The 12,460-nt window shown below is 35.1% G+C and overlaps 1 protein-coding gene across 5 annotated transcripts in view; it reads right to left on the reverse strand.

The window, feature by feature from the left end:
* The window catches only part of COP1 (COP1 E3 ubiquitin ligase), a 235,552-nt gene that overhangs the window by 188,507 nt on the left and 34,585 nt on the right, over positions 1–12,460 (reverse strand). For 3 of the 5 annotated variants that reach the window (XM_012444561.3, XM_064370557.1, XM_064370556.1), the window contains exons 4-5: positions 9,608–9,684; positions 8,662–8,781 (exon numbers count right to left, since the gene is read on the reverse strand). In XM_012444561.3, coding sequence (XP_012299984.1) covers positions 8,662–8,781; positions 9,608–9,684 — 197 coding nt within the window. The remainder of the gene's footprint in view (positions 1–8,661; positions 8,782–9,607; positions 9,685–12,460) is intronic. The other 2 variants (XM_012444565.3, XM_064370558.1) reach the window with 1 other exon arrangement.

The raw sequence follows: 12,460 nt of genomic DNA on the forward strand, positions 1-12,460 counted from the left end.
AACACTATCACAATACAAAACCCTTCAGTTAAAAAAAATTAGTGTTTAATCCTCTTCAGATCAAAATGTAAAAGGTTACTTCCACAGTAACAAACAAAGGGATAAACCAAAAATGCCTACTATTCTTTAAAGCCAATGAACTGAAATTAACTCAAGCAGAGATTAAGCCCCAACTAAGCAAAATTCCTGACTAAAACCAAAAAGGTCAGTCTCTCATCCATGCTCCTAAAAAAAAGAAAGACCATACAGAAAGAATATATTAACTATTTTAGTCTCTATATCACTCTTATTTTAAGAGACAGGGTCTAGCTCTGTGCCAGAGCTGCAGTGCAGTGGTATGATCATAGCTCACTGTAGCCTCAAATTCCTGAGCCCAAGTGATCCTCCTGCCTCATCATCCCAAAGTGTTTACACTCTGTATGACCTGAATAAAGACTATCTAGGATACAATAAAAAAAAATTACAAGACATGCAAAAAGCAGAAAAATAAAAATAAAAAAAAAACGAGCAATAAGAGGAAATACACAGAAAATCCAGATGCTAAAATAAGCAACACAGAACTTTAAAATATTACTGTAATTATTAAAGAATTGTGGACAGTAGACAAAATAAATAAAAAGATGAAGAATTACAAAAAAGAAACTAAAGAACAAATGAGAATACTACAAATAAAAAAATGACTAAAATTTTCAAAATAAAAAATTGGATGAAATTAAGAGCAAAGTAGACATAGCAGAGGAAAAGAATAATAAACTCAAACACAGTTCAATACAAATTATTTAAATTCACAGAAAAAAAGGACAAATAAGAACAGCACATCAGAAGTCTACAAGATAGGACGAAACATTATAACAACATCTGGCTAGAAACCTACAGGGAAAGGAATGAGAGCAAAGGGCTGAAAAAATAATGGCTCACCATGTTCACAAATTAAATCTTAGGCACTGAATTTGTTCACTCCCAAAAAACAAAACAAAACAAAAAACAGATCTCTTGTTCCATGAAACGCATGAAGGATAAATATAAAAACAATAAAATGTAGGAATCACAAAGTCATATTGCTGAAAAACAATATCAAAAAGAAAATCTTAAAAGCAGCTAGAGGCCAGGTGCGGTGGCTCACGTCTGTAATCCCAGCACTTTGGGAGGCTGAGGCAGGTGGATCATGAGGTCAGGAGTTCGAGACCAGTCTGGCCAACATAGTGAAACCCTGTCTCTAATAAAAATACAAAAAATTAGTGGGTGTGTTGGTGTGCGCCTGTAATCCCAGTTACTCAGGAGGCTGAGGCAGGAGAATCACGTGAGCCCCAGAGGCGGAGGTTGCAGTGAGCCAAGATCACACCATTGCACTCCAAACCGGGCAACAGTGCAAGACTCCGTTTCAAAAAAAAAGCAGCTAGACAGAAAAAAGATATAAGGACATACAAGCTTTACGAGAAGAACAGTAAAAATGACTACTGATTTAATCAGAAACAAAAGAATAGTACAAATATCTTTAAAGTGTTTTAAAGAAAATCCAAAGCTTCTATACAGACCAAAAGAATCTGCTTTACAGGAAATAGTAAAAAAAGGTATACAAGTGAAAGATGAATCAGCCAGATGGATGCCCAGAAAATCAGCTAGATGGATGCAAGAAAAAATGAAGAGCATCTGAAAAGGCAAATATTTGGGTAAATAAAAGTAAGGGTCTGGTGGGTTTTTGTTTTGTTGTGTTTTTTTAAATCATAGCTTCAAAAGCCAAAATAACAATGTTTAAAAAAAGAAAAAAAAATGTTTGGCGGGATTTACAACATGCTCTGAACCAAAAGAAAGTAGTTTAGTAAACTGAGTTACTGTAATGTTTTACATTTTCCTTACAGTGGTATATTCCATATATTCAAGAATGACTGTAAACATATTGTCCTTGAAGTAGCGTATCATAGACTGTATGGAAGAAAGGGCCTTTTGTTGTATTTACAGAAAACACTAAAATTACAATAAAAAGAAGCACGTGAAAAATAGAGAAGATAAAATGGAAAACTGAAAACTCAATGATGTCTAAAGAAGGCAAGAAAGGAGTAAGAGGTGATAAAGAACAGGAGGGAGAAATGGAAAACAAATACCGTGGTGTAGACTCAAACCTAGCCATATCAATAACTATATTAAATGAAATTAAAATGGACATGAGTACTTCAATTTAATGCACTTATTAGACTGTGTTTTTAAAAACAAAAGAAAAAAATACTTACCTACTTTAAAGACACACTTTATAAGGATAATGACCAATGACAGAATTAAAGTACAAGCATGAAGAAGACTATACTATGGAAACAGTAACTATAAGTAAGGTGCTGTGGCTATATCATTATCAGACAAAGTAGACTTCAGAACAAGAAATATTTCCAACAATAAACATATCCATTTCATAATAATAAAGGAGATGATTCATCCAGAAGATATAAAAATTCTAAACATGTATGAACTTCACCTAATAACGGCTTCAAAATACATGAAGCAAAAATTACCAAAAAAGAAAAGAAAAACAGACAATCAAAATTATAACACATTCATCAGCAACTGACAGAGCAAGGAGAAAAAAAAATTAATAACATTAACTGGACGGGCGGGGTGGCTCATGCCTGCATATTTCAGTACTTTTGGAGGCCAAGGCAGGTGGATCACCTGAGGCCAGGAGTTTGAAACCAGACTGGTCAACATGGTGAAACCCCATCTCTACCAAAAATATAAAAATTAGCCACACACGGTGGCACATGCCTGTAATGCCAGCTACTTGGGAGGCTGAGGCAGGAGAATCACTTGAACCTGGGACGTGGAGGTTGCAACTAGTGGAGATTGTACCACTGAACTCCAGCCTGGGCAACAAAGAGAGACTCCATCTCAAAAAATAATAATAATAATAACAATAATAATATTAACCAACTCTACATAATCATATTTATAAAGTATAACAATGAATAAAAGCACTGTTTTTAAATACAAGTGAAATATTTAAGAAAACAGATTATGCTGAGCTACAATGAAAATCACAATCAATTTCAAATGACTAAACACATGCAAATTGAGCTTCCCCTTCTGGCCCAAAGCGAACTAAAAGGGACTAGATTTACATTCCTACCTTCAACAACAAAACACCAGTCCATCTATATAAAACAATGCTTTCCAGACAAAGGGCCAGTAATATTACACGTTCCCAGCGGCCAGAGTAGAAAAACCTAGAAATAAACATGCATCAGGTACTCAAAAAGGTTGTCTCAGTAGTGAGGCAAAACTAACAGAGACAAAAAAAACTGATCTGGTTCTATCTATCATACCTTAAAACTGGTCTGGTCCTATCTATCATACCTTAAAAACAAGCTTCAAGAGATTAAAACTGTTTCCAAGTAACTTAACTACATGTCAGAACAAAGTTCAGGAATATATAAAGGATTACAAAAATATTCAGCACTGAACAAGGTAAAATTTATAATTTCTGGCATCTAATTAAAAAACAAGCATGCAAAGAAGCAGAAAAATACATATCACCATAAGAGGAAAAGTCAATCTATATGGAGAAAAACGGAAGACAGCAATAGAAACTACGTATCACCATAAGAGGAAAAGTCAATCTATATGGAGAAAAACGGAAGACAGCAATAGAAACTACGTATCACCATAAGAGGAAAAGTCAATCTATATGGAGAAAAACGGAAGACAGCAATAGCAACTATCCAAAATGAACTAGATAGATGAAAAAGATCAAATGAACAAAACTATTCATCAGTGACCTCAAGAACAACTTCAACTAGCCTAAGAGACATGTAATTGGAATTCCCAAAGTGAAAGAGGGGACATAAAAATATTTGAAGAAATAATGGCCAAAAATTTTCTAAATCTGAGGCACATTATAAATCTACAGATCTAAAAAATTCAAAGAACACCAGTAACAAAGAACACAAAGGGGGAAAAAAAACCCTAGTGCAAGGCACATATAATCAAAATGCTTATACCCATAAAAAGAATACCTTAAATTGGGAGAAACATATTTCGTTAAGAAGATAAAAGATAAGAATGACAGCAGACTTTTCATCTGAAACAATGCTAGAAGACAGTGGAGCAACATTTCTTTAAAAGTCAATCTGGAATTTTATACATACATAGGGAGTACCTTTCAAACACAAAGGTAATATAAGACTTTGTGAGACACATAAAAGAAATAATTTGCCACCAGCAGGCCTGCACTAAAGAAATGGTAAATGATGTCTTTGATGCTGAAGGAAAATGGTAACAGAAATTGATCTACACAAAAGAATAAAGTACACCAGAAATGGTAAATAAATGGGTAAGGTAAGACCTTTTAGAAATCCCCATAATTTAACCACAATTAATAACAATGCATTGTGAAGTATATAACATATTTAGAAGTAAAATTTGTGATAGAAAATATTACAATGGCCAGGAGAGAGAAAATGAAAGTATACTGTTTTTAAAGTTCTTATAAGATAAAGTGGTCTAATACTACTTTAATGTAGAATGTGGTAACAATTATATTAAAAACTCTAAAGCTACCACTAAAAAGACAAAAAATTATAAGTGATGAACCAACAAACCAGCTAAAATGGAATCACCTAAAATCATGTAAATTATGTTCTCCAACTATAATGTAATTCAACTAGAATTCAATTACTAAAATATGCACTTGGCAAAGTAGCAATATCCAAAATACAAGCACACACACGCATACAAATCAGTAAGAAAAAAGACAACTGAGCCATCAGGAGATGGATACAGAATATGAATAGGTAATTCATCAAATAGAAAACAAAGATGACCAACTAAAAAAATTCTCAATTGTACTAGTTATTATAGAAATGTATTTTAAAAACATACATACACACACACAAACAGCATTTGATATTTATCAGATTGGCAGTAACTAAAAAACAGAAAATACCAAGTGTTTATATGGCACAAACCCACAGAAGAGCAATCTGTCAATACTGAATATTTAATAAGGTTAAAATGTGCATATATACCCTGATGTAAGTACAAGGAGAAATGTATACTAAATGCACTACTGACACAACTAAGAACTGAGAAGACCCTAAATGCCTATCAATAGAATAATAAATATATTTCTGAAACAGATTATTATAGAGAAGTTAAAATAAATAAACCAAATCTGCATTTATCAACATGAACCTCAAAAGTAAACAAACAGGCATATTTCAAAAGGATAACTACAGTATAGAAACCTTTTACATAAACCTCTATTATTTATTTATTTTTATTTTTTGAGATGGAGTTTTGCTCTGTTGTCCAGGCTAGAGTGCAATGGCGTGATCTCAGCTCACCGCAACCTCTGCCTCCTGGGTTCAAGCAAATCTCGTGCCTCAGCCTCCCGAGTAGCTGAGATTACAGGCATGAGCCATCATGTAAGCTAATTTTTTTGTATTTTTAGTAGAGACGGAGTTTCTCGATGTTGGTCAGGCTGGTCTCAAACTCCCGACCTCAGGTCGTCTACCCGCCTTGGCCTCCCAAAGTGCTGGGATTACAGGCGTGAGCCACTATGCCCAGCTGTAAATCTCTAATTTATACAATACTTTATATGGTTGTAGATAACTAACATACATAAGAAACACATACACATGCTTGAGAAGGATTCTTGCCAATTTCATATGGTGGTTACTCTGGGAGAAAGGAATAAGATGAGAGGGCTTTAAGTATGAAAATATTTAATTCGCCAAGTCAGATCTAAGACATATGGCAAAATCTTCACATTTATTAAAACTAAGAAGGAGTATGTAAGAGCCCCATATTATCTTCTGTACTTTTCTGTATGCTGGAAAGATTCAGATTAAATAATAATGAAAAGAAAGCAATAATGTTTTAAAAAAAAAATCTATGACAAGAATTTTGCTTCTGACCTTGCTCGCTCTTCAGAAATAATAGGAAAGCACCTGTAATCTAAAAAGACAACTGTGTTTCTTCAATTCCAAGCCAAAAAGGAAGCAAAGACTAATGCTGGCATATCAGAAGGTAGAAAGAAGGTTACCAGTTCTCACTTTCACTATGTAATTATTTGCTTTCAATATGGTAGCACACATACTTTTTTTTTTTTTTTTTAACTTTAAGTTCCAGGACACAAGTGTAGAATGTGTAGGTTTGTTACCTAGGCAATACCACTCAGGACATAGGAATGGGCAAAGATATCATGACAAAAACACCAAAAGCAATTGCAACAAAAGCCAAAATTGACAAACAGATCTAACTAAAGAGCTTCTGCACAGCAAAAGAAACTATCATCAGAGTGCACAGGCAACCTAGAGAATGGGAGAAAAACTGTGCAATCTACCCATCTGACAAAGGTCTAATAACCAGAACTACAAGGAACTTAAAACAAATTTACAGTAAAATAAAATAAACAACCCCATCAAAAAGTGGGCAAAGAATGTGAACAGATACTTCTCAAAAAAAGACATTTATGTGGCCAAAAAACACATGGAAAAAAAGCTCAGCATCACTGATCATTATATAAATACATATTAAAACCACAATGAGATAACATCTCACATTAATCAGAATGGCAATTATTAAAAAACCAAGAAACAAGATGCTGGTGAGGCTGCAGAAAAATAGGAACGCTCACACACATCTTTAAGTGTGCCTATTATGAAGTAGTCCAGAGAGCCTCTCTCTTACCACCTTCTTTGGGGGTGGAGGGGTTAAAAATTACAGTTTTCTCCTAAAGTAGAAAAGAAAGAATCATTAGCTGAGTTACATAGGAAGGAATCAGGGATTCAGACTCGCAACCAATCATTCTGTTTTCAGCCTTTACTCTAACAGATATCTGATGGTCCCAATCCCAGGGCCTCTGCTTCATAACATAAATAGGGTCAGTTCTTAGCTTTCTCCCTATTGCTGGTTTAGCATTCAGTTTCCTCAGATCTGCTAATCTATTACCTTTTGTCCATCTGTTTCATAGCTTACAAAATATTCCTGAAAATGTATCTTCTCTCATTTTTATTTTTTTGTGTCTTTAAAATCCCTAATTTACTGTCATTTTCATCGCTTCCAAAGGGAGCAAGGTAACTGCATATGTTCAGTCTCTCATAAAAAGTCATTTTAGGGCTGGGTGCAGTGGCTCACGCCTATAATCCCAGCACTTTGGGAGGCTGAGGTGGGAGGATTGCTTGAAGCTAGGAGTTTGAGACTACTGTAAGCAATATAGTGAGACCTGCATCTAGAAAAAATAAAAAATAGAAATAAACTAGACGGGTGGTTTAAAAATAAATTAGTGGTTTGGATGGGAGGCTGAGCCAGGAGGATCACTTGAGCCCAGGAGGTGGAGGATGCAGTGAGCTATGACTGTTATCACTGGACTCCAGACTGAGTGACACACAGAGACCTTGACCCTTAAGGAAAAAAAAATCTTTTATATCATTTATCACTATGTGAAAATACCTGCTTTACTGATTTAGTTCACACACACACACACACACACAGCAGAACTCTATCTTGTCCACAGCCCTTAACACAACCCCTGGCACACAGTAGATGCTAATAGAAAACTATGGTTAAAACCATAAGAGGAATTCCCATGAACCCCACCTCCCAAACAGACAGAACATAGGAGACAACTCATTTTGGCTGGGGCAACCTGACATACCTTTCTCCTACTAGAAGATCCCCACCATAGTCAGTGGGATCCAGATCCAAGCTAAGTTAATCATAATCTAGCCACAGAAATTTTTAAACTGCAGTTGGAAAGAAAAGCTCCCTATCAAAAAACATATATATAAACCAACAGTACAAATGACACTGTTAATCACCATGTGATTAAAAAAACCTATGAGAAAAGAAAATCAGAGCTGTCCCAATCGAACAAGCACAAAGGGGCATGAAAGAAAGACTCTCAACAACATTCAAATCCCTAATCTCATGTTCTTGTAGACTTCCAGAGAAGCCATGGTTGTAATCTTCTCAAAGTTTGGTTATTCAAATATTCCTTTTTGTGTGTATGTGTTACTCACTCCCTTACTCTCTCAGTAAATATCTCCTTTATGTTTAGCCTCAGGGTAGTATTTGTTTATGCTAAGGTGTATGTTGCTTACAATGTATCCCATTCAATTTCCAATACTTGGAATTTCACATTTTACATTTTTAACATTTATGTAAAATGAATGGAATTTTACATCTCATTACATGAAATAAGATGTATTTGGTAGAGATCTCTTTAAATGCTCTTAGTTATATCACAGACTACTATTGCTACCAATGGACACCTGCTGAAAGAATTTTATGTAGATAAAAATAATCTCTATTTCTCCTCCAAATCTTGCATATGAAGAGGGGATGATATGGCAAGGAAGATACTCATTGGAAGACAAATGACTAATGAAACTATTTCTTACGAAAATGAAACTTTACTTTTTTGAGATTTTTAACACTCGACTTTTGTTAATAAAAACTGGTCACTGCAAATAAGTTATAATGTATGGAAGTTGTTAAGTTAAAAAAAAGAAGGAATCTAGCAGAAGTGACACTTTGTAGCTGTTTCTAGCTGAGTAAAAATGAATGAATTTGTGAAGCTATCCTATTATTTTTAAACATTTCAGATTTGTTTCATTGCATTAAAGTTCATCATTTAAAATATATGTATTTTTAAGTTTAGCTACCACTTACTGCTTCCAGTTGTTTCTTCTTCTGCACTAGTAACTCCAACATAAGATTGACATTGGCCAAATCAAGGTTATCTTGGTCAGTTCCCAACAGATCTTGAAATATCTGCCACCTGTGGCCATTCTAAAAAACAAAGAAAGAAGAAACACAACAACTTCCTAAGAAGACTGTTTTAGAGACTAAAACAAATGTTTATTTGCTACTTCCAAATATGCTCATTACATAGAGAGTGAAAATACACAGTAATGTTCTAAACTACCCCTTCCCATCTAGTGGCTTCCTTAATGTCTTCTGGTTATAACCTAAACACTATTTCTTCTCCCTTAAATGAATTTAGATAACAGATAACAAAGATGCGTTCAAGACTACTCTAAAGCTGTAATTTACCTTCAAAATAAATGACTGAATTTAATTATTTGTCTAGCCATATTTTCAGTTTTGCATGTAGTAAGGTATTAAGTTTATTTGCCTCAATAATTTGGGACGAATCCTTTAAAATTGAGTTGAAACTCTTTCAAGAGGTTTGTACTTGTTTTCGTTTGAATATAGATAGTCTTGCTATGTTGCCCAAGCTAGTCTCAAATTCTTGGGCTCAAGTTATCTTCCTGCCTTGGCCTTTCAAAGTGTTCAAATTACAGGCATGAACCCAGCCTCAACAGTTTTTTGAAAATATCTAACCATTGTTTCACCATGCAATATAATCCTTCAAATGTCAAGTATTAGAAGTCAAATGTTTCAATATAATCTTACAAGACTTTTGAAAATAGAATCAATCACTCTAGTAAAGTACTACAGACAAGAAAGTTATTTATTTGAACTTAACAATCCTAAAGAAATCTCCTTTAAGGAAAATCAATAATATACTAAACTTTAACAACTAAGTAATATTAAACTAATAAAAACAACAAAATGAAATGTATTAAAAATAGTAATAAGAGTTGAAACATACGGTGCTACTCACTGAGTGGTCCAATTTGAACCTCTTTTCCTCACATCTTTGCTTCTGTTTGAGAATGAGCTCATTCACTGAAAACAGAAACAAAATAAAAAGCATACATAATTTGTATTTTTGTTAAATGTATCGTGTAATTAGGTTTAGATAGATTCTATTTTACCCATACAAAGCCCCCAAATTAAAAATATGCTAAACGGAAAGTGTCAGCTTTTTATTTCAAATTAGAAAACAGTTTTGCTGCAGCTGCTACTACTACAACTACTATTACTATAGGAGGATTCTTCAGAATATGTATTTTCCCTTACATGTTTCTCAATGATGATGCTATTGGCACTTACAAATAAAGAATTCCTCATTTACCATGTGAGACCATCATAAATATGCCCCATATGGTAACAAGGCATGAGTAACTGAGTATGTACTATGAGTTACGCACTTAAGACTTGCGTTTGTTCTTTTTCTTTATTTGTCTATAAATAACACGGAAGACACTTTTAGTTACTTATCCAAAAGCTATCCTATCCTTTTTCTTGACAATAACATGACTTTTTTCCAAGTATGAGACTGCCATATAACTTTCAGAGAGGTTAGATCCCGCCCCAATCCCACATATTACTCTTGACTAACCTAAGGCAATCTAGTCATTCATGCCCTTGCCGGTGGTTGATGTGGGGTTAAGTATGTAACCCAATTTTGACCAACAGAACATGTGCTTTCTTTCAGAAAGAAAAGAAAAGGAGAAACACCTCTGCCTTCATAAGGGGATGAGATCTGGAACTGCTTCGAGCCATCCTGCAATCTCAAGAATAGCCTGACAAAAGACCAAGGTATATACCGGCGATGGAAGAATAGAACAAGAGAAAGAACCTCACCAGACCACTGAACCACTGGTAACTAGCTCTAGAAATTCTTTTCCTGTGAATTGATACATTTTCCATGATGTTTAAAACCCTTTAAATTGTATTTTTCTACAGCCAACAAACATAAACTGATACAAAAAACTGATTTTTTTTTTTTTAAAAAAGGGGAAACTAGCACTAGGCTAGGTAGGCACTTCATAGGCAGTATCTTACAGATTATTCTCCCCAGTTAGAGATGAAGAAATATTAGCACAGAGAACATAAGGAACTAATGCATGGTGACATATAGAACGAGAAAGTGCTGAGAATACAGACCCAACTGTCTGATACGTCCCACTATACCACAATGCAAGTGTAAATATTTTTGAAAAGAACAGATACCAAGCTCGTAAGTATGCAAGCTTCAAAGACAGAGCCCAAGGCCTCAAGCAACTCAGACTAGCAAGACAGATGTATATGATATAGTCCTCACAATATAATACGATAATAGTACTATCATTAAAACAGATTTACAAAGTGTACATACAGAGATCAATCAAAATGTTAACAAGCACACTTCATATAGAAGGCAACATTAGAATTGGAACATAATAAGCACACAAAGACCAAGCAAAATTAGGAGTGAATAAAAATTCAAGAGAGAAAGTGTGTCTGTGTGTGTGTGTGTGTGTGTGAGAGAGAGAGAGAGAGAGAGAGAGAGAGAGAGAGAGAGAAAGAGAGATCAATATAGTAATCCCAGCACTTTGGGAGGCTGAGGCGGGTGATCACCTGAGGTCAGGAGTTTGAGACTAGCCTGGACAACATGGCGAAACCCTGTCTCCACTAAAAATAGAAAAATTAGCCCAACATGATGGCACACGCCTGTGGTCCCAGCCGACCTGGGAGGCTGAGGCAGGAGAATCACTTGAACCTGGGAGGCAGAGGTTGCAGTGAGCCGAGATCATGTCACTGCACCCCAGCCTGGGCGACAGAGCCAGACTCCATCTCTAAACAAATGAATAAATTAATTAATTCAGTCGATACAGCTAAAACAAGGGTCATAGTCATTTTGTGAATGATTCACAGGGATTAAGAACTAAGCCTGGAAATGTAGGCAGATCAGAGCCAGACTGTGAAGGGCCTGAACTCCAGGTATCTTACAGAAGAAAAGTTATTAAAATCCAGATAAAGGAGGGAACATGAAATAATGCAGTGGGAATAAAAAGGAGTAAGTTAATAAGAAGGTAATGTCCCAGTTATGAATTTAACCATTTGAAGAAAAATAGTGACTGTTAGATACTTTACATAAATATGCCACATTGAATTTTACCAAGACATCTTACGTACCATTATATTTGATTCTCAATAACAATACTGTAAGATCAAACTTTTTTTTTTCAAGAGCAACTCTGTTAACTAAAGATCAAGCTGTAATCATTTATTTATTTTTTGAGACAGGGTCTGGCTCTGTCACCCAGGCTGGAGTGCAGTGGCACAATCTTGGCTCACTGCAACCTCCGTCTCCCAGGCTTAAGCCATCCTCCCACCTCAGCCTCCCCAGTAGCTAGGACTACAGGTGCTCACCACCCCAAAAAATACTGTGACTACAAAAAATACAAAAATTAGTCAGGTGTGGTGGTATGTGCCTGTAGTTCCAGCTACTTAGGAAGCCAAGGTGGTAGTACTGCTTGAGCCCAGGAGGTTGAGGCTGCAGTGAGCTGTGATCACGCCACTGTACTCCAGCCTGGGTGACACAGAGAGACCCTGTCTCAAAAAATAAAAATTTTTAAACAACTATATCCTACAACAAACAATGGTTACCCATGGAAAATAAAAGAAGTGATTTTATTTAGTACACTTGGCTTAAGTATTTCATCGAGGAGTATTTTATTATTTTTTTGGTACTTGAAAGATTTAACAGAAAACATACCTTAAAATGGAAGGTATATACGATGGACTCAACATTCAAATGTCAATATATGAAAGTCATTAGAGTCACACATTTAGT

Source organism: Aotus nancymaae, unplaced genomic scaffold, assembly GCF_030222135.1.
Source record: "Aotus nancymaae isolate 86718 unplaced genomic scaffold, 86718_ANA_hifiasm-v0.15.2.pri h1tg000108l, whole genome shotgun sequence".
Taxonomy (NCBI): domain Eukaryota; kingdom Metazoa; phylum Chordata; class Mammalia; order Primates; family Aotidae; genus Aotus; species Aotus nancymaae.